This window comes from Gorilla gorilla, chromosome 11 (assembly GCF_029281585.2).
Source record: "Gorilla gorilla gorilla isolate KB3781 chromosome 11, NHGRI_mGorGor1-v2.1_pri, whole genome shotgun sequence".
NCBI classification, from domain to species: Eukaryota; Metazoa; Chordata; class Mammalia; order Primates; family Hominidae; genus Gorilla; species Gorilla gorilla.
The window spans coordinates 73,405,728-73,430,960 of record NC_073235.2 but is presented as its reverse complement, the minus strand read 5'-3'; the positions used below and the strand labels follow the sequence as shown (position 1 = coordinate 73,430,960).

General features: G+C 45.0%; 1 protein-coding gene across 3 annotated transcripts in view; it reads right to left on the bottom strand.

Annotated features, from left to right (window-relative positions):
* GORASP2 (golgi reassembly stacking protein 2) overlaps positions 1 to 7,051 on the bottom strand; it is a 38,105-nt gene extending 31,054 nt beyond the window's left edge. Inside the window, exon 1 of one of the 3 annotated variants that reach the window (XM_004032771.5) lies at positions 6,664 to 7,051. In XM_004032771.5, coding sequence (XP_004032819.2) covers positions 6,664 to 6,726 — 63 coding nt within the window. In that variant the 5' untranslated portion in view covers positions 6,727 to 7,051. Of the gene's footprint in view, positions 1 to 6,125; positions 6,145 to 6,663 lie in introns of those variants that run through there. The other 2 variants (XM_055379163.2, XM_019022378.3) reach the window with 2 other exon arrangements.
* Between the last annotated feature and the right edge of the window lie 18,182 nt (positions 7,052 to 25,233).

Genomic DNA, 25,233 nt, shown 5'->3' with positions numbered 1-25,233 from the left:
GCTCAATTTTTATAAAATTTGCAGAGGAATTATTAAAAAGCCCTGTTAGTATCTGACCCAGAAGGCAGAAGAATCAGTGTTGTACACTCTACTACTTACTGAAACCATAATTAACCACTAACAGCAGATCTCCCCCAGTGAGAATCCTGAGGATGATAGTGCAGGCATTAAAACACACCTCATCACATAAGTACGAAAGCATATACAGGCCGGGCGCAGTGGCTCACGCCTGTAACCCCAGCACTTTGTGAGGCTGAGGTGGGTGGACTGCTTGAACTCAGGAGTTCAAGGGCAGCCTGGGCAACATGGCAAAAACCCATCTCTACTGAAAATACAAAAAATTAGCTGGGCATGGTGGTGTGTGCCTGTAGTCCCAGCTACTGGGGAGGCTGAGAGGGGGGAGGATCACTTGAGCCTGGGAGTTGGAGGCTGCAGTGAGTGGAGACTGTGCTACTGCATTCCAGCCTAGAGTGAGACCCTGTGTCAAAAAAAGAAAAAAAAAAAAAAAAAAGAGGTGGGGGGTTGGGGGTGCTGGGTGCAGTGGCTCCCACCTGAAATCCCTACACTTTGGGAGGCTGAGGTGGGCAGATGACTTGAGGTCTGACGTTCTAGACCAACCTGGCCAATAGGGTGAAACCCCGTCTCTACTAAAAATACAAAAATTAGTTGGGTGTGGTGGTGGGTGCCTGTAATCCCAGCCACTTGGGAGGCTGAGGCAGGAGAATCACTTGAACTGGAGTGACGGAGGTTGCAGTGAGCTGAGATCGTGCCACTGCACTCCAGCCTGGGTGATAGAGCAAGACTCCATCTCAAAGAAAAAAAAAAAGTGTATATAATCAACATGAAACTACTAATTTGTTCAAGGCCTATTAATATTAGAAAAAGTTTATGTTCAATGATATAATTCCTAAAAGTATCCCAAGATTTATATACATTGTATTCCATGGCTTTAATAAACTGAGACACCCTGATTCCTACATTTGAAAGCAATTTAAAAGAATGTTTATTAAACAACTTCTGGGCCTTTTATTAGAAAAGATCAATTTTGGGCCAGGCACAGTGGCTCATGCCTGTAATTCCAGCACTTTGGGAGGCCGAGGCCTGTGGATCAGCTGAGGTCAGCAGTTCGAGACCAGCTTGACCAATAGGGTGAAAGCCCATCTCTACTAAAAATACAAAAATTAGCCGGGCACGGTGGCAGGCACCCGTAATCCCAGTCACTCTGGAGGCTGAGGCAGGAGAATTGCTTGGACTTGGGAGGCGGAGGTTGCAGTGAGCCGAGATTGCACAACTGCACTCCAGCCGTGGCAAAAGAGCGAGACTCCATCTCACAAACAAACAAACAAACAAACAAAAAAGAAGAAAAAGGAGAGATCAATTCTGGGGGCAGGGTCAGACTCTTCAGGTTTCACAATTATAACTTTATATATAGAAAACAATACCAAATAACCCTTCTGTTTTCTTTTTACGCATTGTTTCCAGAATGAGTGAGAACGGAGCCAGAGTGAGATTTCTGTGTTAGGGGATGAGGTAGGGCGTGGTGGCTCACACCTGTAATCCCAGCACTTGTCGGAGGTGGAGGCGGGTGGATCACTTGAGGTCAGGAGTTCGAGAACAGCCTGGCCAACATGGTGAAACCCCACCTCTACTAAAAATACAAAAATTAGCTGGGCGTGAATGACAGGTGCCTGTAATCCCAGCTACTTGGGAGGCCGAGGCAGGAGAACCCAGGAGGTTGCAGTGAGCCGAGACGCACCATTGTACTCTAGCCTGGGCAACAAAAGCGAAACTCCATCTCAAACAACAACAACAACAACAACAACAACAACAACAAAAACAGGGTATGAGTTTCAAAAGTTTGAGAAAGACAGTGTTAGAAGAATAAAGAAAACAACGACTATTGAATATCAGAAATTAATTTTTTCAAAATAAGTACTAAATTGAAATCCCATCGCAACAGGATTGCAGGTAGGTTAGTTAGGCACCATTTAAAAAGAGCAGTACCTTTGGGAGACCTCATCTCTGACAAAACAGAAAAAAATATATAAAAAGAGCAGTTCCATATGATAGTAGATATGGTGTAGGCATTGCATTTTCTATAGAAGTAATTCCACTTGCAGTCACTTGCTTCTCTGAGAACACCTAAATGCTACCCAGTCTGCAGCAAATAGCTCAGAAGATAAAAACCTGTTATTACACTGGTGACACACTTCATGTCAATGACCCTTCCTTCAAAATATCCATCACCTCAAAATCTCTCCCAGAAGAAAGCAAGAGAAAGAATGAAAATGCGATTTTTCATGTCTCCACACTGCTGTGAATACTTGCTCCAGAAAGTATGCCCTCAGCTATTCCCCATCTCTTGTAAGTGTGGAACAGAATATGAATATTTTAATTTAAAAGCAGATCCTATAATAGGCATCTGTGAGGTCACTCCAAAAATTTAATTTTGTGAACTATGTCACTAACAATTTTTTAGACAACCTTGTTTATTACCTTTCAGCTTTATTTTCCTGAGCACTCAAATGTACCTGCACATACACAGGGTGTTTGAAACACAATTTTGAGCAAATGTGTAGCATTCTATCTGTGGTTAGGCCCTCATTTGTTTAACAATTTCTCACCTGTTGGATATTTTGGTTTAATTTAATTTTGAAAATGGTCTTGTTGGGTTCACTGGATAATTAATGGAAAATGTAGGCAAAAATTTGATATTAAACATAGTTCACATGTAGGGGGTAACTTTAACTTCAAAAACTGAGAAGCCCTAACATTTTTCCTGCCTTACATTAGGATTGGAGGACCAAAATAAAAGTGCCATTCATAGTGAGCACAAATCTGACCCACTATATAAGGAAATCTGAAATGCTATTTTTTAAAAAAAGACTTCTACACAAATTTTTAAATCTTCCACTAGGAGTCCACTTCTTTTTTAAAAGTAATTTTGCATATCTACACTTTGGGTGACTATACAAGCATTTAATGATCACTTCAGAAATCCTAGAAAATATATTAAAGTTAAAAAAAAAAAAAGTCACCATCCACTAATAATTTTTTAGACAACTTTGTTTATTACCTTTCAGCTTTATTTTCCTAAGCACTCAAATGTACCTGCACATACACAGGGTGTCTGAAACACAATTTTGAGTGAATGTATAGCATTCTATCTGTGGTTAGGCCCCGATTTGTTTAACAATTTCTCAGCTGTTGGATATTTTGGTTGTAATGTTAACCTCTTAAGATAACTTTTGGCCATATAGTCCTTGAATACATCATATAATTCAAAATCTTTGTGAAACATGGCTAAGGGGCGATGTTAGACCCAGGAAAAAAAGGAGACTAAGAGAAATACTTCAACAGTATTTGCCTTTAGATGGTGGGATTACAGGTAATTCAGGTTCTTTGCTGTACTTTTTTACCACATCCAAATGTTCTCTAATGGACACACGTTGATGATCAGAAAACAATGTAGTTATTTACTAAAATAAAGATCAACATTTATACAGACAGCTACCATTAGAATTCAATACAGTAATCTGGGAAAAGGATGTATGCTATGGGAAAACAAAAAGTAGGATTTAAGGTTGTAAATATGTACTTATAATAACAGAAGACTAGATAACCAAATGTTCAACACCAGGAGGTACTCCTTAACCAATCTATGGTACAACAGACTACTGTGAGCTAACTGAAAGCATGAAGCAGATGGCCACTTGCTACTACAAAAAGACTGCCAAGATAGGTCAACAACTGAGAAGACTGAGGTGTGCAACAGCACGGATCATGATTACAAGGTAACAAAAAGAAAGAGAGAAGGGTGGAAGAAGAGACTCTTTTTTTTTTTTTTGAAACGAAGTCTCACTCTTTTTGCCTAGGCTAGAGTGCAATGGCACAATCTCAGCTCACTGCAACCTCCGCCTCCCAGGTTCAAGTGATTCTCCTGCCTCAGCCTCCCAAGTAGCTGGGATTACAGGTGTGCACTACCATGCCCGGCTAATTTTTTATATTTTTAATAGAGATGGGGTTTCACCATGTTGGTCAGGCTGGTCTCGAACTCCTGACCTCGGGTGATCTGCCCACCTCGGCCTCCCAAAGTGGGGATTACAGGTGTGAGCCACTGTGCGCGGCCAAAGAGACTTTTTTATAAGCATAAAATATATCTGAAAGGCTATGTAAGAAACTGTCCACAGTGGTTACTCTGGAGTGGGGATAAGAAGTTGGGTACACAATATGATCACAATCTGAAAATATGCACTCATACATACAGAATACATAAAAAGGAACTACACTGCTCATAGCAGAACTTCTGAATCCATTTAAAGGCTGTCCCCCAAAGATTTTTAGATGGATATTGAAAAATAATGAAAAAAATGGAAAGTTCAATCTATCTGAATTATAGGGACTCATGAAATCAAAAGACAGCAGTGGATATAAATGTTATTATAATTGGTATTTCAAAACCCAGTCAATCATATTAAGTTTTTACTACAACAAGATTGGCCAGGGAATTGGTTATTCAAGAAAACTAACTTCTAATTAAATCGTTCTAGAATTTGTTGAATATGGCTGATTTTATTCAAAATTTTCCTGCCACAGTTACTCCAGTTTACAAGCTTGGTAATCTAACAATGAAATATATCGCTGTCCATTTAGGCAGTAACAAATGAAGACATTTTTACATGTTAAGATTTAACACAGCACTTTTCCCTCTAAAAACAAAGATAAGAAAACCAATTACAGAATCAGGGGCAGAGGGTCTTAGGAACGCAGATACAAAATTCTCCTAAACTAGATCATTACTATTTTAAAGCTCTCTTTAGTAAAAGTCTAACTAAACAAGAATTATTTCATCATGTGCAACATTAATGCTCCAGATGCAGATTGGTAACTAAGGTTGTCCCTAGTTTTTCTAAAAATCAGATTTATAGATTAATAACACATCTGCACTACTGAATATGTATGAATGCTGTTTCACTTGACTGCACTTACATAAAGAAAATACAAACTCATTTTATGTCGGAATGCAGTCACTAAGTTGGAATCCTGTTGATGTGTATGGCTTTCTTTCAAACACGCGACTTTTTTTTTTTTTGCTTATTAACACTAATGTGTTTTACTGAGTTTCCCTGAGTGCATGTATTATAAAAATATCACGAATCCCCAAGGATTCATGACCACAATCGGTCACTGCGAGAAACAGCTGGTAATACTGGGTAACATCCCAGGGTAGAGAACTCAAAATCAGACCAGATAATAGAAAGAAAAGCACAGCTTTCACCTCACATTTGGGAACTGACAATTCTCCTTCCATTTCCTCTCTCAGTGCGGCTCTTGGGTGTTTGGTTAGCAGAAGGGGACAGGAAGATAATACGGTTTATTTATAGGCTCCCTTTTCCTTTCGGGGAAAAAGAAAATCACCCTTTCCTACTAAGAGTATGGCAGAGGAGGGATTTTTAGTGTAATGGAAAGGCAATAGACACGATAATCCGGAAGATCAGAAAGATGATCTGTCTCAGCCCTATCACCTAGACAGCTGGGCAATTTAAGAATGTGTCTCACCTAAAACATGGGACCCAGGGCAGGAAATGAAGGTAGCACCAGGAAGTGCACTCTCTTACTTTCAGTGAAAACGTTCTTGCCTGTGAAGAGCTAATATTGAGTGACACTCTATTACACCCCTAAATGGCGCTACACGCTGCGGCCACTCTGTTGACAGTTCATGTTAACACTCACACAGGTGTCACAGCAAACAACCATCAATGCTACTTCTAAAGTCGCCCGGTTCCATGAGGAAAAGACCACATGCTTTGTACCACCCAGGCCGAGGCCGTTCATAGGTAGGGGCTTAGCTGACGCCTTTTGAGATACTATGTTTCTCTGCGTCCTGGAAGTTAAGCTAGGGTTGTTTTCCTTTATATACTCCGATTTTTAAAAAAAATTTCTCTGCACTACCTCTTTACCACTGTGGATCTAAACCTTAATCTAAACCACACCCTCAGCAATCGGAACAGAACGGAAGTTCCCACTCCAGGAAATCTTGAGAAGGAGGTTTGGGAGGGTCAGGAGTGGCACGGGAAAGGAAAAGTCTGGTCAAAATCAAGTCTGTTTAAGTCCGTCGAACCTACTTCCAGGCCATTTCGTTTTCCGTCTCCTGCCCTGCTGGTCTTTCAGGCCACTCGGCCGGCGCCGAGGTGATTTAACACCTGCCGCCGCAGGCCCCGCCTCCGGACTGCGGGTCGGGATCCCTCTCCCAGGAAAGCGCAAAGGCTGCCTTCACAGTCACCACTTTGGAGACGTTGCCTCCGCGCCCTTCCTAACTTTGGAAGCTAAAAATGAGGGGGGGTGGAGGAGAGAGAAGGCCGTGCGGAAAAAGAGCAAGGCTGTCCCCCCTTCCCAGGGCCGCCCCCCGGCCGAGTCGCCGGCAGCCGCCTCCAGCTCCAGCCCGTCCTCCTACAGCCGCGGACCCCGTGCCCAGGGCGCTCCGCGGAGGCGGGATGCGAACGGCCTCCGGAACCAGCCTCGACCAAGGCAGCGCCCGCGACCCCCGCTCCTTCGCGGGATCGGGCCTGGCTGCCCCGTGAAGGAGCCCATGGGGGCCTCCGCCTCCCCGCGGCCGGCCCCGCCTCCAGCCCGCAGCTCCCCGGCCGCCGTCGGAGCCCTTACCCGCAGAACGTGGTAGCCCTCGGTGCCCCCGCCTGGGATCTCGACGCTTTGCGAGGAGCCCATGGCGGCGGGCGATCGGTGTGGCCGAGCCGGGCTCCGCGCTGCTCCCGCCCCCAGCGCACCGCCTGCTCTGCTCCTCCGCGTAGCACTTGGGACGTGGCACTCGCTGCCGCCGGAGAGCCGGGCCGCACAGCCCGCCGGGAGATCTTCTCTGCTGCAGCCCGGGCCGCTGCGACGCCGCAGACAGCGCCACCTGCCGCGAGCCACTGGAAGGGGCCCGAGCGCGCGCGGGCCGGGAGGGCGGAGAGGGAGGGCTGGAGGAGGACTGGGAGGCACCGCGTCGTGCTCGCGAGAGAACAGAAATGCGCTTCCCCCAGCTTTGGCGCCTTGCTACGGGGCCCTGGATTGGACTAGATTTATGCAGACGCGTTCCCGCTCGCCTGAAAGAACACATACTTGGTTGCAGGTCCCCCTGGTGGCCAGAGGCGGGGAAAGGGCTGCTGATGAACAGGAGCGAACTCAACACACACCAAGCTCTCTGTTCTCCGGGTGTGTAGGTATTTTCCCAAACTGTACAGCTGAGGGAAATAGTGGCCTCCTGTGGGCTGCCTACTGCATCTGCTCAGCTAAATTTTATAAAAGGAAACGCTCCCTTTATAAAACAGTAGTCTCACAGAGTCACCTACCAACTTCTTTTTTGGTTTGGGTTTTTTTTTTTTTTCTTCCTCCCTAATTGTGAGAATAAGATTAGAGGATTGGTCATAATCAGAGCGATGCCAGCGTGGGAAGCACGGTTGGATTTCCCTGGCATTCCACCACCTGCTGCTGCTCGGTTCCCCGTCCTACCTCCTTCAGGTAGCCAGGTCGTATTCATGCTTATTCCGTTGTCGTATTCCGTTGCTGCTTTTGCCCCTTACATGTACTCCCTCTGAAACCCCTAGTTGCTTTGTGGTCAGTTGGACTGATGGTGCGTCAACCAGGTATTATGTGGATTCCTATGTGATGCAATGTAAAGTACGTGCTATCGCCCATGAAGTATTCTAGCCCAAGGTGGTTAACTTGCCTCTATGGCATCTTGAGTTTGATGTTTACAGGAAGTAAGGGGAATTGAGGAGCAAGTAAAATGACACCACAGGGAACCAGGCAAATACAGGAAGTGGGCCTTCCTTCAGGACAGCTGGCCAGTTCTCTTTGTCGAGTCAGAGTCCTATGAAAGGGCCTATGACAGATTAAAAGGAACCCGAAGAATATAACCAAGAGACAGGCTGCAAGGGCTTGAATTGGGGGCCAACTTGGAGAAATAAGCGTAAAGGACATTTTTGGTTCATTTGGAGAAATTTGAATATGTACTGAGTATTAGAAGAGTAGTTATTCACATGGAAACGTGGAAATTATTGTCTTTTTTTAAAAGCTGGTTACAAGACGGGATGTGTCTGTAGACAATATGGAAAACATGTCCTCAAAATACGGATTAATATGTATGTATGCATATGAAGATGTGGGAGGAGAATATGAACCAAGGGTTACAGTGGTGATCTCTGGGTGGTGACAGAGATATTTTATTTTTTGTTTTGGCTGGTTCCATATTCTATGATGCTCATGAAGTGCTTTTGTAATAAGAAAATATTATTTAAAATTTAAAAATAATTTTATTTGCTATCGGTAAGTGAATAGCAGGTTTTTAGAAGGCCTAATAAATCCATAAATCCATAAATGAAATCTCCAGTTATTAGGCTCCTCAAGGACAGGGTCTGCAGTGGAGTTGGCTCTATGTTCTTGATATTTACCAGAATGCCTAGCAGCTAATTCAACAAATTAATACATTTAATGCAAGAGAATAAATGTAAGAACTAGATCTAATTATAATGTTCTCATTCTGCTTGGCAATTATAACCCTCTTTATGATGGAAGCTGCTGCCATGTTCAGTGGTCAAAATTTTTGGACCAGTTGTCTCCCATATGTCTGATGGCAGCCGCGGCCTGTAGAACCCAGGCTGTGGATCGTTGGTGGTCCATGGGCAAGTCCAGCCCTTCCTTAGAGCTGTAGTGTATGTTTCAGCCTCATGAGTGGCTGCTTGTTATTCTCCACACAAGCCATTTACTTTCTTACCTTCTTGATTTTATTCATGCTGTTCTCTACTTCTGGAATGCCCTTCCTTACATTTTCCACTTACAAAAATCCTAACTTTGAAAAAATCCTAATCCTTTAAGTCCCATCTCAAATGTTACTTATTTATCCTTAAGGTCAGCGTGACTCTCTCCTTGCCATGAAACAGTTCCTTCATTTCTATGACATCATCGTCATCATCACAGGCCTGTCTTCGACCATTCGTGGTCCATTCATTCAGAGCAAGGATCATATTTTTTTTTCCTTCCTTCCTTCCTTCTTTCCTTCCTTCCTTTCTCTCTCTTTCTTTTCTTCTTTCTTTCTTTCTCTTTCTTTCTTTCTTTCTCTTTCTCTTTCTCTTTCCCTCATTCCCTCGCTCCCTCCCTTCCTTCCTTCTTTTTTTTCCTTTCTTTCTTGTGAAATGGGTCTCACTCTGTCTCCCAGGCTGCAGTGCAGGGGTGTGATCACAGCTCACTGCAGCCTCCACCTCATGGGCTCAAAATCATCCCTACCTCAGCGTCCCGAGTAGCTAAGACTACAGGCACGCACTACCCACACCCAGCTAATTTTTTTTATTTTTTGCAGAGACGAAGTCTCATTATGCTGCCAGGCTTGTTTCGAACTCCTGGCTCACATGATTCTCACACCTCAGTCTCCCAAAGTGCCAGGATTATAGGTGTGAGCCACCACGCCCAGCCGATCATGTGTTTTCATCTTTAGATCCCCAGTTCCTGGTTGAGTATTGGGAACATGGTAGTAGTGTTTATTGATTTGAATTGAATGTGTGTAATGAATAGCTTCAAAGCCTTTTTTTCAGAATCAGTTAATAAGTGACCTCTGTGGCTACTATTTGTGTCTCATCAAAATCTGTGGGTTTTTTTTCTTTTTTTTCCTAATTCCCAGGGTGATGGTAAAAACCCATGTTATTTCCTTAGCAGCAGTTGGTGGGGGGTGTGAGGGTGAGGTACAGGGCCCACCTGGTTTGGGACTGAAAAAATGTGAGAATGATTGCCCCATTTTTCCTGGTGCCAGTTGTTTCCTCTTTTAGTTGGAGAATACGCTCCAACAGAAGGCAAAGAATAAAATCTCAAGGATATTGCCAAAGCTAATATAAATAATACAACATGATGGAGGGAACACGTGGTAGATTATTGTCAAGTCAGCTTCAATTGGAGTAAGAATCTGCTGCAGGCAGGTTGGTATTTTGAAACATCAGAGGCAGCAGAAAAGTGAAGTCCAACAGAAGCAAATGTCTACGGGCTAAAAAACCGGAAGTAATCTATTCTTCTGGAAGAAGTATCTGGTACTCAATTTTGTGTGTGTTCAGAGTTCCATTAACATTAATTCTGAGTTCTTCCTTCCCCTCCCCTCCCTTCCCCTCCTCTCCCCTCCCCTCCAGTCTTTCCTTCCAATAGAGTCTCTCTCTGTTGCCCAGGCTGGAGTGCAGTGGCACAATTTCAACTTGCTGCAACCTCCACCTCCCAGGTTCAAGCAATTCTTGTGTCTCAGCCTCCCAAGAAGCTGGGATTACAGGCATGCGCCACCATGCCCAGATAATTGTCATATATTTAGTAGAGATGGGGTTTTGCGGTGTTGGCCAGGCTGGTCTCAAACTCCTGGCCTCAAGCAATCTGCCCACCTCAGCTTCCCAAAGTGTGAGCCACCACACCTGGCCAATTCTGAGTTCTTGTAAATAAGTTGTTCATGATGGAGGGACCATTTTTATCATACACATTGAATATCCCTTATCTGAAATGCTTGAGACCAGAAGTGTTTTGGATTTTGGATTTTGGAACATTACTGGTTGAGAATCTCTAATCCAAAAATCCAAAATCCAAAGTGCTCCAATGAGCATTTCCTTTGAGTGTTATATCAGTACTCAAAAAGTTTCCAATTGGAGCATTTTGGATTTTCAGATTAGTAATACTCAGCTTGGTATTGGTTAGTGCAGCCTTATCTTTTTGCCTTCAGACTACCCTGAGAAAGTTTGGTTCCTACCATATTTGAATAAGAACAACATTGGATAGGGCAGACGAGGATCTCCTAACCTAGCCTGTTTTGCTGAGGGAGCTAACCACATGAGACCACATGAGAGACCATGTTATGTGTCATGCACTCTCAGTCACAGCTGACTGGACTAGAGGGGAACCCTGATATACAGGCAGCTAACACCCATACTGAATGAGGTGGCCTTTAGAAAAAGTTCTCCCCCCACAAGTGGATGGTAGTGACCAGCTACACCAATCAGGTTTTCTCTCTGGGGACTTGGAACTGGGAAATACAAGGAGAGACTCCATCAGTGTATATTTATTTGCATATTAGAATGTAAGCTCCATTAGGGCATGGACTTTGCCTGAGTGTTTACTACTGTGCTCTTAGTACTGACAAAGAATTGGCACATAATAGTTAATAAATGGCTGTTGAACGTATGAATGGTCGTGTTTGTAGTCATGTTGATGGCAGTGGCGATCCGTATGGAGTGGCCATTGCAAGGACACCAGCTGTAGCGGGGGAAGTGTGTCCAGGGCTGTGTACTCGTTGGCCCGTGGGGGCCAGGAACAGTTGATCCCAGTGGGAGCCCCCATGCCCTACCGAGTTGGTGGGGTGGGAGCCCACCAACTCCTGGGTGCAGCTGCAGCTGCCCAGCTATGGCTCCAGACCCAGGCATCCCTATGCTCTCAGGGGCTCAGGAAGCCTCCTTCCCCCACAAGCTCAGAAGTGCCTGCTCCCACTCCCTGGCCTCTCCATATCCCTAGCACCCACTCTGGTGTGGAACACAGTTGTGGCCGAGCCCAGGTATTGGTGCAACCCAGCCAGGTGTGTGTATGCTTGGGGCTGTACTGAGGCACCAGCCCTCTGCTACTTCGGCCCCTTCAGACTTTGGGCACTAATGAGCATGGGAGGAAGGCTGGGGTGCTGAGGGCAGCTTGACATGGGCCTGCAGACAGCCTGGGCACTGCAAATGGCCTGTTGATGGTGGCAGGAGGCAGACAGGTTCCTAGGTGGGAAGAAGCAGGTCCCTGGTGAAACCCCATCTTCAGGCCAGGCCTAAAACCTAGGGGCCTGGCTCCCAGTTCCAGGTGGAGTTCATGACCCAGAGTGAGAACTTCCTTGATGCCTTTTGGCCAGTTGGATGGTGCCTTTTCCATGAACCAATCAGCATGTACTTCCTCCCTTCTGAGCTCATAAAAACCCCAGACTCAGCCAGACTCAGAGACTCATCAGGATTACCTGCTTGTGGATAGGAGCTACCCACTTTGGGTCTCCTCTATACTCGTTGGGAATACCTGCCTATGAATAGGAGCTACCCAGTTTGGGTCTCCTGTCTGCTGAGAGCTGTTTGGTTGCCCAATAAAGCTCTTCTCTGCCTTGATCACCCTCCAGTTGCCCATGCAACCTCATTCTTCCTGGATATGGGACAAGAACTTGGGACCCACCAAATGGCAGGAGCAAAAGGAGCTGTAACACTTCCCTGGCTGGTTCCCTGAGCTATGGTGGGAGCTAAAGGGCTGCAACACTATAGCTCTCCCACCCTCTGCTGGCACCAGACAGCTGCCCCATGTGATGGGAAGCAGCAGCGGGGCTGGGCTAGCCCAGGAGCTGTGGCCCAGAACGTGGCGGCAGGACTGAAAGAGCTGTAACACAAATGGGCTGAAACATTCCCCCCAAAACACACCCGCCCCCTCACCATGCTGCGGGCAATGAGAAGGAGAGAAGAGCTGTGGCCCTTCTGGATGCCCAGACCTTGGGGCTCCCTGAGCAAGGGCTGTGACACACTGTACACCTTCTTTGGGACTCTGCAGTTCCTGGCATCTCTGAGCTTTTAGGTGCCACTGGACTCCCCTTGTCTAGATGCTGGTGCCCACAGTGGAAGCCGCTTGTGGTATATCGGGTCCAGCTGCAGCGTCACATGGAGCCAGCGCCTGTGCCAGTGCCTGGAGGTGCCCACCCTGCCACAGCAGCCAGTGTGCCTGGCTGTGCAAAGAGGCAAGAACCTGTGCTCACTTGTTCACATACCCCTCACTGCTCCACACCTGCCTCACCCTTGTCAGGTGTGGGATCCAGGCCGGCAGCAAAGCAAGTGCAGCCTGCCAGGCCAAGTGGGCAGGACAAGCCCAGCAGGCGCAAGCAAAACTCAAGCAGAGGTGCTGCTGATCACAGAGGTTTCCAGCTGGCAAAGCAACACCCTAAGGATCCTGTGACAATGTCAACAGAAAAGCACTAGAACAGTGATTCTCAAGCTGGGGTATGTATCAGGTTCACCAGGGAACCTGGTAAAAATACAGAAGTCCCAGTGCTAGTCTACTTTGATGACCCTGGTCCCAGTATTTGTCATTAGTTTCCAGGTGATTCTGATACACACGTTTGAGAACTTCCCCATTAGAGCAATGTTTAATAAACTTCTGCTTTTTTGTGGGTAATCGGATAATGAATAAGAATCTCTAGAGCTGGGAGGAATCCTCTTAGCAATCAGACTTGGCCACAAAGACCCAAATTGTGCTCAGTTTCTTACATATCTTTGTTGTTTCCATCACCTTTATTGTCAAATTTTTCTTTGTCTTTATTTTCTAGACAAAATTTTGATTTTGGAATAATTTTAAATTAAAAAAAAATTTGGGTAGAGACAGGGATCTTGCTAGTTTGCCCAGGCTGGTCTTGAACTCCTGGCCTCAAGTGATCCTCCTGCTTTGGCCTCCCTAAGTGCTGGGATTACAGGCATGAGCCACCACCCCCAGCCTGGAATAATTTTAGATTTAAGGAAAAGTCGCAGCCAGTACAGAGAGTTCCCATAGGTCCCCTTTACCCAGTTTCTCCTATTGTTAACATCTTACATCAACCACAGTATATTTGTTAAAACCAAGAAACCAACATTTGTACATTATTAGCTAAACTCTAAACTTTATTCAAATTTCACAAGTGTTTCTACTAGTGTTCTTTTTCTGTTGCAGGGTTCAATCCAGGCCTACATCACAATTAGTTGTCATGTCTCCTTTGTCTTCTCTGGTTTGGGACTGTGTCTCAATCTTTCCTGTTTTTCATGGCCTTGAGAGTTTCAAAGAGCACTCTTCAGGTTTTGTTTCTTTGTTTGTTTATTTTTGAGAGGGAGTGTCTCTCTGTCACCCAGGCTGGAGTGCAGTGGCTCAATCTCTCGGCTCACTACAACCTCCACCTCCCGAGTTCAAGTGATTCTCCTTCCTCAGCCTCTGAGTAGGTGGGACTACAGGCATGCGCCACCATGCCCAGCTAATTTTTTTATTTTTAGTAGAGACGGGGTTTCACCATGTTGGTCAGGCTGGGCTCAAACTCCTGACCTCAAGTGATCCACCTGCCTTGGCCTCCCAAAGTACAGAGACTACAAACGTGAGCCATCGCGCCCGGCCCTGCTCAGGTATTTTAAAGAATATACCTCCTGTTGGGTATGCCTGTTGTCATGATTAGACTGAGGTTATGGATTTTGGGGAGGAATACCACAGAGGTGAAATGCCCATGCTTATCAGGTCATATCAGGAGTATGTGCTATTAACGTGACTTATTAATGGTGATTTTAACCTTGATCATTAAGATGCTGTCCATTTTAATAGTAAAGTTACTATGTTCCCCTTTTTCCTATGGAAGCAAGTCACCGTGTCTAGGCATCCTAGAGGGTGTGTGTGTGCATTGGGGGAGGGGAATTAAGCTGCACCTCCTGAAGGGGGTTATCTATGCAAATAATTTGGGGTGGGGTGTGGTGACTCACACCTGTAATCCCAGCACTTTGGGAGACTGAGGAGAGAGGATCACTTGAGGCCAGGACTTTGAAACCAGCCTGGGCAACATAGGAAGACCCTGTCTCTATAAAAAATTTAAAAATTAGCCCAGCATGGTGGCGCACACCTGTAGTCCCAGCTACTCAGGAGGCTGAGGTGGGAGGATCACTTGAGCCTGGAAGACTGAGGCTGCAGTGAGCCGTGACCAGTGCCATTGCATTCCAAACTGCAACAGAGTAAGACCCAATCTCCAAAAAAAAAAAAAAAAAAACCCAACTTTGGGAGGCTGAGGCGTGCAGATCTCAAGGTCTGAAGTTCAAATCCAGCCTGGCCAACATAGTGAAACCCCATCTCTACTAAAAAATACAAAAAAAAATTAGCTGGGCATGGTGGTGCACACCTGTAGTCCCAGCTACTTGGGAGGCTGAGGCAGAAGAATCACTTGAACCTGGGAGTTGGAGGTTGCAGTGAGCCGAGATCGCGCCACTGCACCCCAGCCTGGGCAGCACAGTGAGACTCTGTCTCAAAACAACAACAACAACAAAACAAACAAAACACAGCAATGACAAAAATAATTTGGAATTTTGTAAGGATTTTTGCCTCGTCTCTCCCGTTTATTAATTAATTAAATCACTTATTTGTATATCAATACGGGTTCATGTATATGTATTTTGTCCTTTGTTGGTTTTTTGTTGTTGTTGTTTGAGACAGATTCTCTCATTGCTGGTGGTAATGCAATATTTTGTAGCTAAATGGTACTGGCTTTGACCTGGGAAGCACTTTTCAGGTTGGCTTCTGTGTCCCTTTGACAGACCACCATTCTTTTTTTTTTTAAAAAAAATTGTGGTAAAATATACATGCATAATATTTAATAGCTTAATCATTTCTACATGTACAGTTAAGTGGTATTAAATACATTCACATTGTTGTGCAATTATCCTTTTGTATTTTGAGCACGCCTGTACTTTCTGGCACTATAGGATGCTCAGGTTCATCTTGTATTTTTTCTTGCTCTAGCCCTAGAGTTAGCCATTTCTTTAAGACACCCTGAATTCCTTAGAATGGAGAATGGTATTTAGAAACCAAGATTTGGCTTATTTTTTCATTCTCTTAGTGTAAATCACAGGGCAAAAGCTTTAAATTTTGATGAAGTCCAACTTATCAATATTTTCCATGGACTGTGCTTTTGGTTTTATATCTGAAAACTTATCACCAAACCAAAGGCCATGCAGATTTTCTTCTAAGTTTTCTTCTAGAAGTTTTACAGTTTTACATTTTATTTATAGGCCTATGATCCAAGTTGACTTAATTTTTGTAGAGATGTGAGATATATGTTTAGGTGGATTACTTTCACAGATGGATATCCAGTTTTCCCAGCACCATGTGCTGAAAAGACAATCCTTCCTCCATTGAATTGTCTTTGTCCCCCTGTCAAAGAGAATCTCTGGAGCTGGATACAATCTTCCCAGCAAGCAAACTCAATAAAAGGCCCAAATTTTACTGATATTCTTGTATTTCTTTGACATTTCCATCATCTTCATTAACATATATATATAATAATTATTATTATTTTGAGACAGAGTCTCACTCTGTTGCCCAGGCTGGAGTGCAGTTGCACAATCTTGGCTCACCGCAACCTCCGCCTCCCGGGTTCAAGCGATTCTCCTGCCTCAGCCTCCCAAGTAGCTGGGACTGCAGGCGTGCGCCACCATGCCTGGCTAATTTTTTGTGTTTTTAGTAGAGACGGGGTTTCACCATGTTAGCCAGGATGGTCTTGATCTCCTGACCTTGTGATCCGCCCACCTTGGCCTTCCAAAGTGCTGAGATTACAGATGTGAGCCACTGTGCCTGGCCACACATATATATTTTTAACTAAAACCTCTATTACTCAAGGTAGGCTGCCCATCTGTTTTTTTGTTTTTTTGTTTTTTTTTTCAGATAAAATAATCTTCTTAACACAGCCTTCCTGGACCTGCCTCAAACTGTCTCCTTGCAGTTGAGTCCTTCTAGCAACTTTGCAGGTGCCTAATTTTAGGGAATAATTGCTTGGGTTAATTGTTACCTGTGGGTCCTGTGAAGATGAAAGATATTGGTAGGGTCAGTAATTACTGCAGTAAGAACACTATTCACCTTTTGATGCCTGCCTGACTTGTTTGATACTTCTTTAATTCCCCTTGATATTATGAAGAGATAGAGAATGTAAACCAAAAATAAAATTTGAACGCCTGCAACCATCTGAATGGACTTCCTCCTCAGCCAGGGGACTCTAAAATTTCACCTGAAAGACTGGTTCAGGCCACGACTGGAAGTGGGGGTTGGACATGCCTCATTATTCCCCTCCAGCATTAACATCAACACAGACCTTCAGTCTGATAAGAAACATTTACAGTCTTCTCTCTAAAGCCTGCTACTTGGAGACTTCATCTGCTTGATAAAACCTAGGTCTCTACAACATCTTCCTAATCCAGATATTTCCTTCCTGTTGAAAATAACTATTTCAAGCAATTGCCAGTCAGAATATGTTTAAATTTACCTGTGACCTGGAAGCCCCACCCTTGGAGTTGTCCTGTTCTTCCACATCAAACCAATGTAAATCTTCCATATATTGATTGATGTGTTATGTCTCTTTAAAATGTATAAAAGCAAGCTGTAACCCAACAACCATGAGCACATGTCCTCAGGACCTCTTGAGGCTGTGTCATGGTCATATCCTTAACCTTGGCAAAATCCACTTTCTAAATTGATTGAGACTTGTCTCCGATACTTTTTGGTTTACAAAACCCATGAGCTGCACCAAATTACTTCCTCAGAATATGGAAGAAGTTGGTGTAGTTCCATATGGTTCTGGGCAATAGAGAGGAGCCTATCTTGCCATTTCAGGCAATTTATTTCTCCTTGCCCCCTCTGCTGTATCATGGGACAGTGTCAATCATGTTGTTAAAGCATGATACATACAGTGATGTGATGTTAAGAGGTGATTGCTAAAGGTCTCTTGTCTAAAGGTCACATATTTCAAGAGGCTTTCCAGGCCTACAAAAGGCTTGGTAACACATTATTCCTTACTTCTCCTGGAAATTGCCCCAAGGGGAGAGCTCTGTTTCATGTTAAGATAAATTCTTTCCCCTTCCATGATACTGTTAACAGATGGTTTTCACTTGGAAGACACACACATCTGGGGCATATCTAGGATTATGCAAAACTCTCAGTTTGATAGCTGTGATTCAAGTCCTTTCTTAAGAAAGCGATAGCAGCAGGAGGCAGACAAATCCTAGGCAGACGGGGGGGCCCCCAGTGAGACCAAAGATAGTTTAAAGCCTGAAAGCCAAGCTACGAGTCTTGGATAAATCCACGGACTGGTGAGAATGCCTCTTCCTGCCTGGCATGCTTTCCTCTGATTGATCCCCCTGCTTTACCTATTTTACATATACCTACCCTTCTCTAATTGTTTTTTTACACTGTCATGCCCGTCTTTGAGTGGTGCCTTTGTTTTAGCCTTTTTTGAAACTCACAAACCAATCAGCACACACTCCCTATTCTGAGCTTGTAAAAGCCCTGGACCCAGCCAGCCACACTGAGGGAGAAACCATCTGACTTTGGGTAAGGGGCCACCTTCACATCCGCTCTCTGCTGAGAGTTGTTTTGTCACTCAATAAACTTCTCTGCCCTCCTCACCCTTCGATTGTCAGCCTATCCTCATTCTTCTTTGACATGGGACAAGAGCTCAGGACCCACAGAACATAGGTACAAAGAAACCTGTAACACTGTGACCCTCTGCCCTCTGCCAGCAGAAGGCAGCCGCCCCACGTGATAGGAAGCAGCGGTAGGGCGGAGCCAGCCCCAGAGCCATGGGCTGGAGCAGGGCAACAGAACTGACAGAGCTGTTAACATGCCGCCACCTGTTGGGCTGTGGATGGTGAGACTGAAAGGGCTATTAGCATGCTGTAACACCCCCTCTAGGGCTTTGGGGTTGCAGGCATCCCTGCCTGGGTGTCACTGACTTCCTTTCATCTGGATACTGGAGTCCACCGTGGAGGTGGCTTGCAACATGCCTAGTCCAGCCTCAAGCCCTGCATGGAGCCCGCTCCTGTGCTGGCACTTGGAATGGCTGGCTGGATCCTGTACTTGCTTGCTCACACACCCTCTCCCACCAGGGGCTGAGCCCGCAGTTGTGGCAGCCATGGAATTTGCGCTGGAATGCAAGCCAGGTGTGGCCCAGGTGGCTGAGTAAACGGAGCATCTCCTGTGGCAGACCAAGGCCCAAGCAAGGCCTGGGCAGGGGTGTCACCGGCTGGTGGTCTCTGGCTAGCAAAGCGACTGAGAAAAATCCTGCATCAAAAATGTATTGTAATGTAACTGGATGATAATACTATTATTACAGGAAAACTTTGAACCTGCTTTAGTGTGGAGAAAATGTCATTTGCAAATGATGCTTTATTAAGTAGTAATATATTACTGATGTCACTGTAACTGTAATAGATCCATTGCCTTATGTGCATTGCTGTAGGGACCAGCCCCACAGGGTCAGTGGGTTTCTCCCCATGTGTGGAGACGAAAGAGTGTAGAAGACACAAGACAAAGAGATAAAAGAAAAGGCAGCTGGGCCCAGGGGACCACTACCACCAAGATGTGGAGACTGGAAGTGGCCCCGAATGCCAGACTGCACTGATATTTATTGGATACAAGACAAAGGGGCAGAATAAGGAGAGTGAGCCATCTCCAATGATAGGTAAGGCCACGTGGGTCACGTGTCCACTGGACAGGGGGCCCTTCCCTGCCTGGCAGCCGAGGCAGAGAGAGAGAGGAGACAGAGAGAGAGACAGCTTACGCCATTATTTCTGCTTATTAGAGACTTTTAGTACTTTCACTAATTTTGCTACTGCTATCTAAAAGGCAGAGCCAGGTGTACAGGATGGAACATGAAGGCAGACTAGGAGCATGACCACTGAAGCACAGCATCACAGGGAGATGGTTAGGCCTCCAGATAACTGTGGGCGAGCCTGACTAATGTCAGGCCCTCCACAAGAGGTGGAGGAGCAGAGTCTTCTCCAAACTCCCCGGGGGAAAGGGAGACTCCCTTTCCCGGTCTGCTAAGTAGTGGGTGTTTTTCCTAGACACACTACCGCTAGACCACGGTCCGCTTGGCCACGGGCGTCTTCCCAGATGCTGGCGTTACCGCTAGACCAAGGAGCCCTCTGGTGGCCCTGTCTGGGCATAACAGAAGGCTCACACTCTTGTCTTCTGGTCACTCCTCACTATGTCCCCTCAGCTCCTATCTCTGTATGGCCTGGTTTTTCCTAGGTTATGATTATAGAGCGAGGATTATTATAGTATTGGAATAAAGAGTAATTGCTACAAACTAATGATTAATGATATTCATATATAATCATGTCTATGATCTAGATCTAGTATAACTATCCTTATTTTATATTTTATTATACTGGAACAGCTCATGCCCTTGGTCTCTTGCCTTGGCACCTGGGTGGCTTGCTGCCCACACATTGCAAATCTGTAAGCTGAGATATGGGTTGCAACAGAGAAAGAGGTTTAATCATAGTGAGAAGTGACAACGGGCTAACAGCCCTTGCTCGCTTTGGGCGCTTCCTCGGCCTCAGCGTCCACTCTGGCCACGCTTGAGAACCCCTTCAGCCCACCGCTGCACTGTGGGAGACCCTCTCTGGGCTGGTCAAGGCCGGAGTCAGCTCCCTCTGCTTGCGGGGAGGTGTGGAGGGAGAGGCGTGGGCAGGAATGGGGCTGCACGCAGTTCCAGGTGGGCACAGGCTCTGCAGGCCCCACACTTGGAGCGGCCCAACCCTGGGCAGTGAGGGGCTTAGTACCCGGGCCAGCAGCTGCGGAGAGTGTGCCGGGTCCCCCCCACCCCCGCACTACCGGCTTGCCTGCCCCATGCTTGAATTCTTGCTGAGCCTTAGCTGCCTCCCCGCGGGGCAGGGCTCATGACCTGCAGCCCACCATGCCCAATTACCCATCCTCCACTGCCCATGGTGGCCTCTGGCACCGCCTGAGCCTCCCCGATGGGCACCGCCCCCTGATCTGCAGCGCCCAGTCCCATCGACCACCCAAGGGCTGAGGAGTGTGCTTGGGCTGAGGAGTGCCGCTCCCAGTGCAGGACTGGCAGGCAGCACCGCCCATGGTGCTGGCTTGGCGTGGGATCCACTAGGTGAAGCCAGCGGGGCTCCTGAGTCGGGTGGGGACTCTAGAGAACTTTTATGTCTAGCTAAGGGTTTGTAAATGCACCAATCAGCACTTTGTTTCTAGCTCAAGGTTTGTAAATGCACCAATCAGCATCCTGTGTCTAGCTCAAGGTTTGTAAATGCACCAATCATCACCCTGTCAAAACGGACCAATCAGCTGTCTGTAAAATGGGCCAATCAGCTCTCTGTAAAATGGACCAATCAGCAGGATGTGGGTGGGGTCAGATAAGGGAATAAAAGCAGGCTGCCCAGGCCGGCTGGGCAACCTGCTGGCATCCCATTGAATGCTGTAGAGGGTTTCTTTTTTTTGCTCTTTGCACTTGCTGTTGCTCACTCTTTGGGTCCATGCTGCGTTTATGAGCTGTAACACTCAGCCTCGCTCCTGAAGCCAGTGAGACCACCAACCCACCAACCCACTGGGAGAAATGAATAACTCCAGACGAGCTGCCTTTAAGAGCTTTAACACTCACCGCGAAGGTCTGCAGCTTCACTCCTGAAGTCAGCGAGACTGCGCACCCACCAGAAGGAAGAAACTCCGGACCTATCTGAACATCTGAAGGAATAAACTCCTGACACACCATCTTTAAAAACTGTAACACTCACCACGTGGGTCTGTGGCTTCATTCTTGAAGTCAAGGAGACCAAGAACCCACCAATTGCGGACACGGTAGGACTGCCAAATAAGGAGACTGGAGGAAACCTCGAATTCATCTTCTCAAGGAATTTTGGGGCTAGGATTTTGGAGTGGGCTGGAGTGTGGAGATCATTGATTGATCAAAAAGTGCAGGGTGAAGTCATGGGACAGGGAGATGAAGAACCTGTATTCTCATCCTGATTTGGTTCCTCTGTGGGGATCTTTAAACTTGGTGTCAGCTGGTCACTGGAATTCAGAATCTGAAGTACATCTTAAGTAATTCTTAAACAAGAGCCTCATGATTCTAACATCAGGAATCCTGTCTCTAGGACCAATGGGGATGCAAATGATCAGTATCTAGTGTTATTTAGGTTTTTAAAAAGTGGGTCAAAGTGCAGTCTCTGATTAACAATTAAAAGTACATTTCTGTTCAGGATTCTTGCTAATCTTGTGAGAATGGCTTCATAACCAGGAGTCACAAACTCATACGTCCACGGAGGGAAATAAGTTGGGCTGAGTATGTGGGAGTGGTGGGGGCCATGGGAAATAGGAAATCTGAAGCCCCTCCTAAAAGGGCTAGCTACTGCTAATCTCTACCTGATTGAGGACGTTAAGGAATTGGAGTCTAGTGTTGTCAAATTTGATTTTTCAAGAGATCTAGAAACTTACAGTACTCTTATGAAATCAACCAATTTAAAAAATATCAGTAATCATGGCCAGGTGTGGTGGCTCATGCCTGTAATCCCAGCACTTTGGGAGGCAGAGGAGAGCAGATCACTGTATAGGCCAGGAGTTTGAGACCAGCCTGGCCAACATGGTGAAGCTCCATCTGTACTAAAAATACGAAAAAAAAAAAAATTAGCTGGGTATGGTGGTGCCACTGCACTCCAGCTTGGGTGGCAGGAGACCATGTCTCAAAAAATAAAATTAAATTAAAAAGCTGACAATACTAAGCACTAGCAAGGATGCAGAGCACCTAGAATGCGCAAACATTGCTGGTGGAAATGCAAAATGGTACAGCCACATTGGAGGACAGTTTGGCAGTTTGTTACGAAGTTAAACAAGCACTTAACATATGATCCAGTGATCTCACTCCTAGATATTTACAGAAAATAAATGTCCATCCAAAATGTTCGTACAAAAACGTATATATGATTGTTTATAGCAGCTTTATTGTATGTTTAGTGTTAATCTATCTGGAAGTAAACTAAACTCCACAGTGAGGTTTTCCCATTGGGTGGGTATCCTGGGGAAAAGAAGCCTATGGAGTCTTTTCATGCCATCATTGCATGCAAGGGATCGCTTGACCATCCATGGTACAAATGTTCACAGTGCAGCCACATAGCACCTAGGGGAAAATGAGGGCAATGTTGGGGATAGAGTGAATGAGAAAGGGAGAAAAAGAATGAATTAAGGAAGGGAAAATTATTTAGCTGGTGGTAAAGAATGGAATTGACCTGATCATCTCAGGCCCTACATCCTTGAGGCTGATCAGGACACAGTAGGGCACACTGGTACCATGTCAGTGGAACTGTGCCTAGGACTTCTCTTTGAGCATTTAAGATAATGTCTACAGAGATGTTGTCAGGCTGGACATCAACGTGTTTGGGGAAGGGTGACCTTAGTGCCTTTCTTTCAGCTATGGCATGAAGTTACCAAAGTGATTAGATGGAAAGAAATGTTTTTTCCAGGCTGGGTGCGGTGGCTCACACCTGTAATCCCAGCACTTTGGGAGGCCGAGGTGGGCGGATCACAAGGTCAGGAGTTCGAGACCAGCCTGGCCAATATGGTGAAACCCCGTCTCTACTAAAAATACAAAAATTAGCCGGGCATGGTGGCGGGTGCCTGTAGTCCCAGCTTTTCAGGAGGCTGAGGCAGGAGAATTGCTTGAACCCAGGAGGCAGAGGTTGCAGTGAGCCGAGATTGCACCATTGCACTTTAGCCTGGGAGACAGAGATACTCCATCTAAAAAAAAAAAAAAGAAATATTTTTTTTCCCTACAAATCATGCTGGAACAATTGGATAGCCAAATGCAAAATATAAACCTAAACTCTTCCCACACCATATAAAAATTAACTTGAAATGGGTCCTAGACCATTTTCTTACCCAAGTGTAAAAACAAACATTACAAAACTGCAAGAAAAAAAATAGAAGAAAATCTTAGCAATTTGGATTTGGCACAGATTTATAAATAGGTTTCAAAAACACAGTAAATTGGACTTACCAAAATTTAATGCTTTTGCTCTTCAAAAGACAATTGTTAAAAATGGAAAGTCACAGAATGGGAGGAAATATTCTCAATACATATATGAAACCCACAGATGACAAAACAATAAATGACTTGAAGAAGAAAGACTGGGAAGGCAAATTAATAAGGAAAAGATGCCATCTCAAGAGGCAGTAGGGCAAATAATTCAAACAAGTAATTATAGAAGATGAAATCAGATAGCCAATAGAAATATGAAAAAACCCAAGTATCTCCAGAAAAAATTTTTTAAAGTCAATTAAAATAGGTTCTACCTATAGTGAAAACTATAAAATATTGCTGAAGGAAATTAAAGGAGACCTAATTAAATGAAAAAAATACCATGTTCATAGCTTGGAAGACAATATTGTTAAGATAGCGACACTACTCAAAGCAATCTAAAGATTCACTGCAATACCTATCAAAATTCCAACAACCTTTTATTGCAGAAATGGAAAAGCTGATATTCAATTCATATGCATTGCATATCCCACCTCCCACAATAGCCAAATAATTCTTGAGAAAAAATGCTGGGAGCAATGGTTTATGCCTATAATCCCAGTACTTTGGGAGGCTGAGGTAGACGATTGTGTAAACCTGGGAGTTCAAGACCAGCCTGGGCAACATAATGAGACCTCATCTCTACAAAAAAAATTAAAAAATTAGCCAGGCATGGTGGCACATGCCTATAGTCTCAGCTATTTGAGAGGGTCAAAGCTTCAGTGAGCCATGATTGCATCATTGCACTCCAGCCTAGGTGACAGAGTGAGACCTTGTCTCAAAAACAGAGACGGAGAGAGAACAAAATCAGAGGACTCATACTTCTTGATTTCAAAACTTACTACAAAAATACATTAATCAAACAATGTGATACTAACATAAGGATAGACATATAAACCAATGGAATATAATTGAGACTCCCTAAAAAAACCCATACATCTATAGCCAGTTGATTTTTGATAAGGATGCCAAGTTCATTCAATGGCAAAGGAATAGTCTTCAACAAATTGTGCTGGGACAACTGGATAACCACATGCAAAAGAACGAAGTTGGATTCTTACCACACTCTATATATGAAAATTAACTCAAAATAGATTAATAACCTAAGTGTAAGAGTTAAAACCATAAAGCTCTTAGAAAAAAACATATGGGGAAACCTTCATGACTTTGGATTTGGAAATAGATTCTTAGATATGACACCAAAAGCACAGGCAACAAAAAAATAAATTGCACTTTGTCAAAATGAAAAACTTTTGCACCTCAAAGAACGTTATAAAAAAGGTGAAAAAACCTATAAAGTAGGAGAAAATGGGCTGTGCTCAGTGGCTTATGTCTGTAATCCCAACACCTTGGGTGGCTGAGATGGGAGGATCACTTGAGGCCAGGAGTTCAAGACCAGCCTGGGCAACATAGCAAGATCCCTACAAAAGATTTAAAAATTAGCCAATCATGGTGTGTGCACCTGTAGTCCTAGCTACTTAGGAGGCTGAGGCAGAAAGATCCCTTGAGCCCAAGAGTTATAGTGAGCCCAAGGTCATCATGAGCTATGATTGTACCACTGCACTCCAGGCTGGGTGACAGAGCAAGACTCTGTCTTTAAAGAAAAGAAAAAGAATAAGAGAAAACAA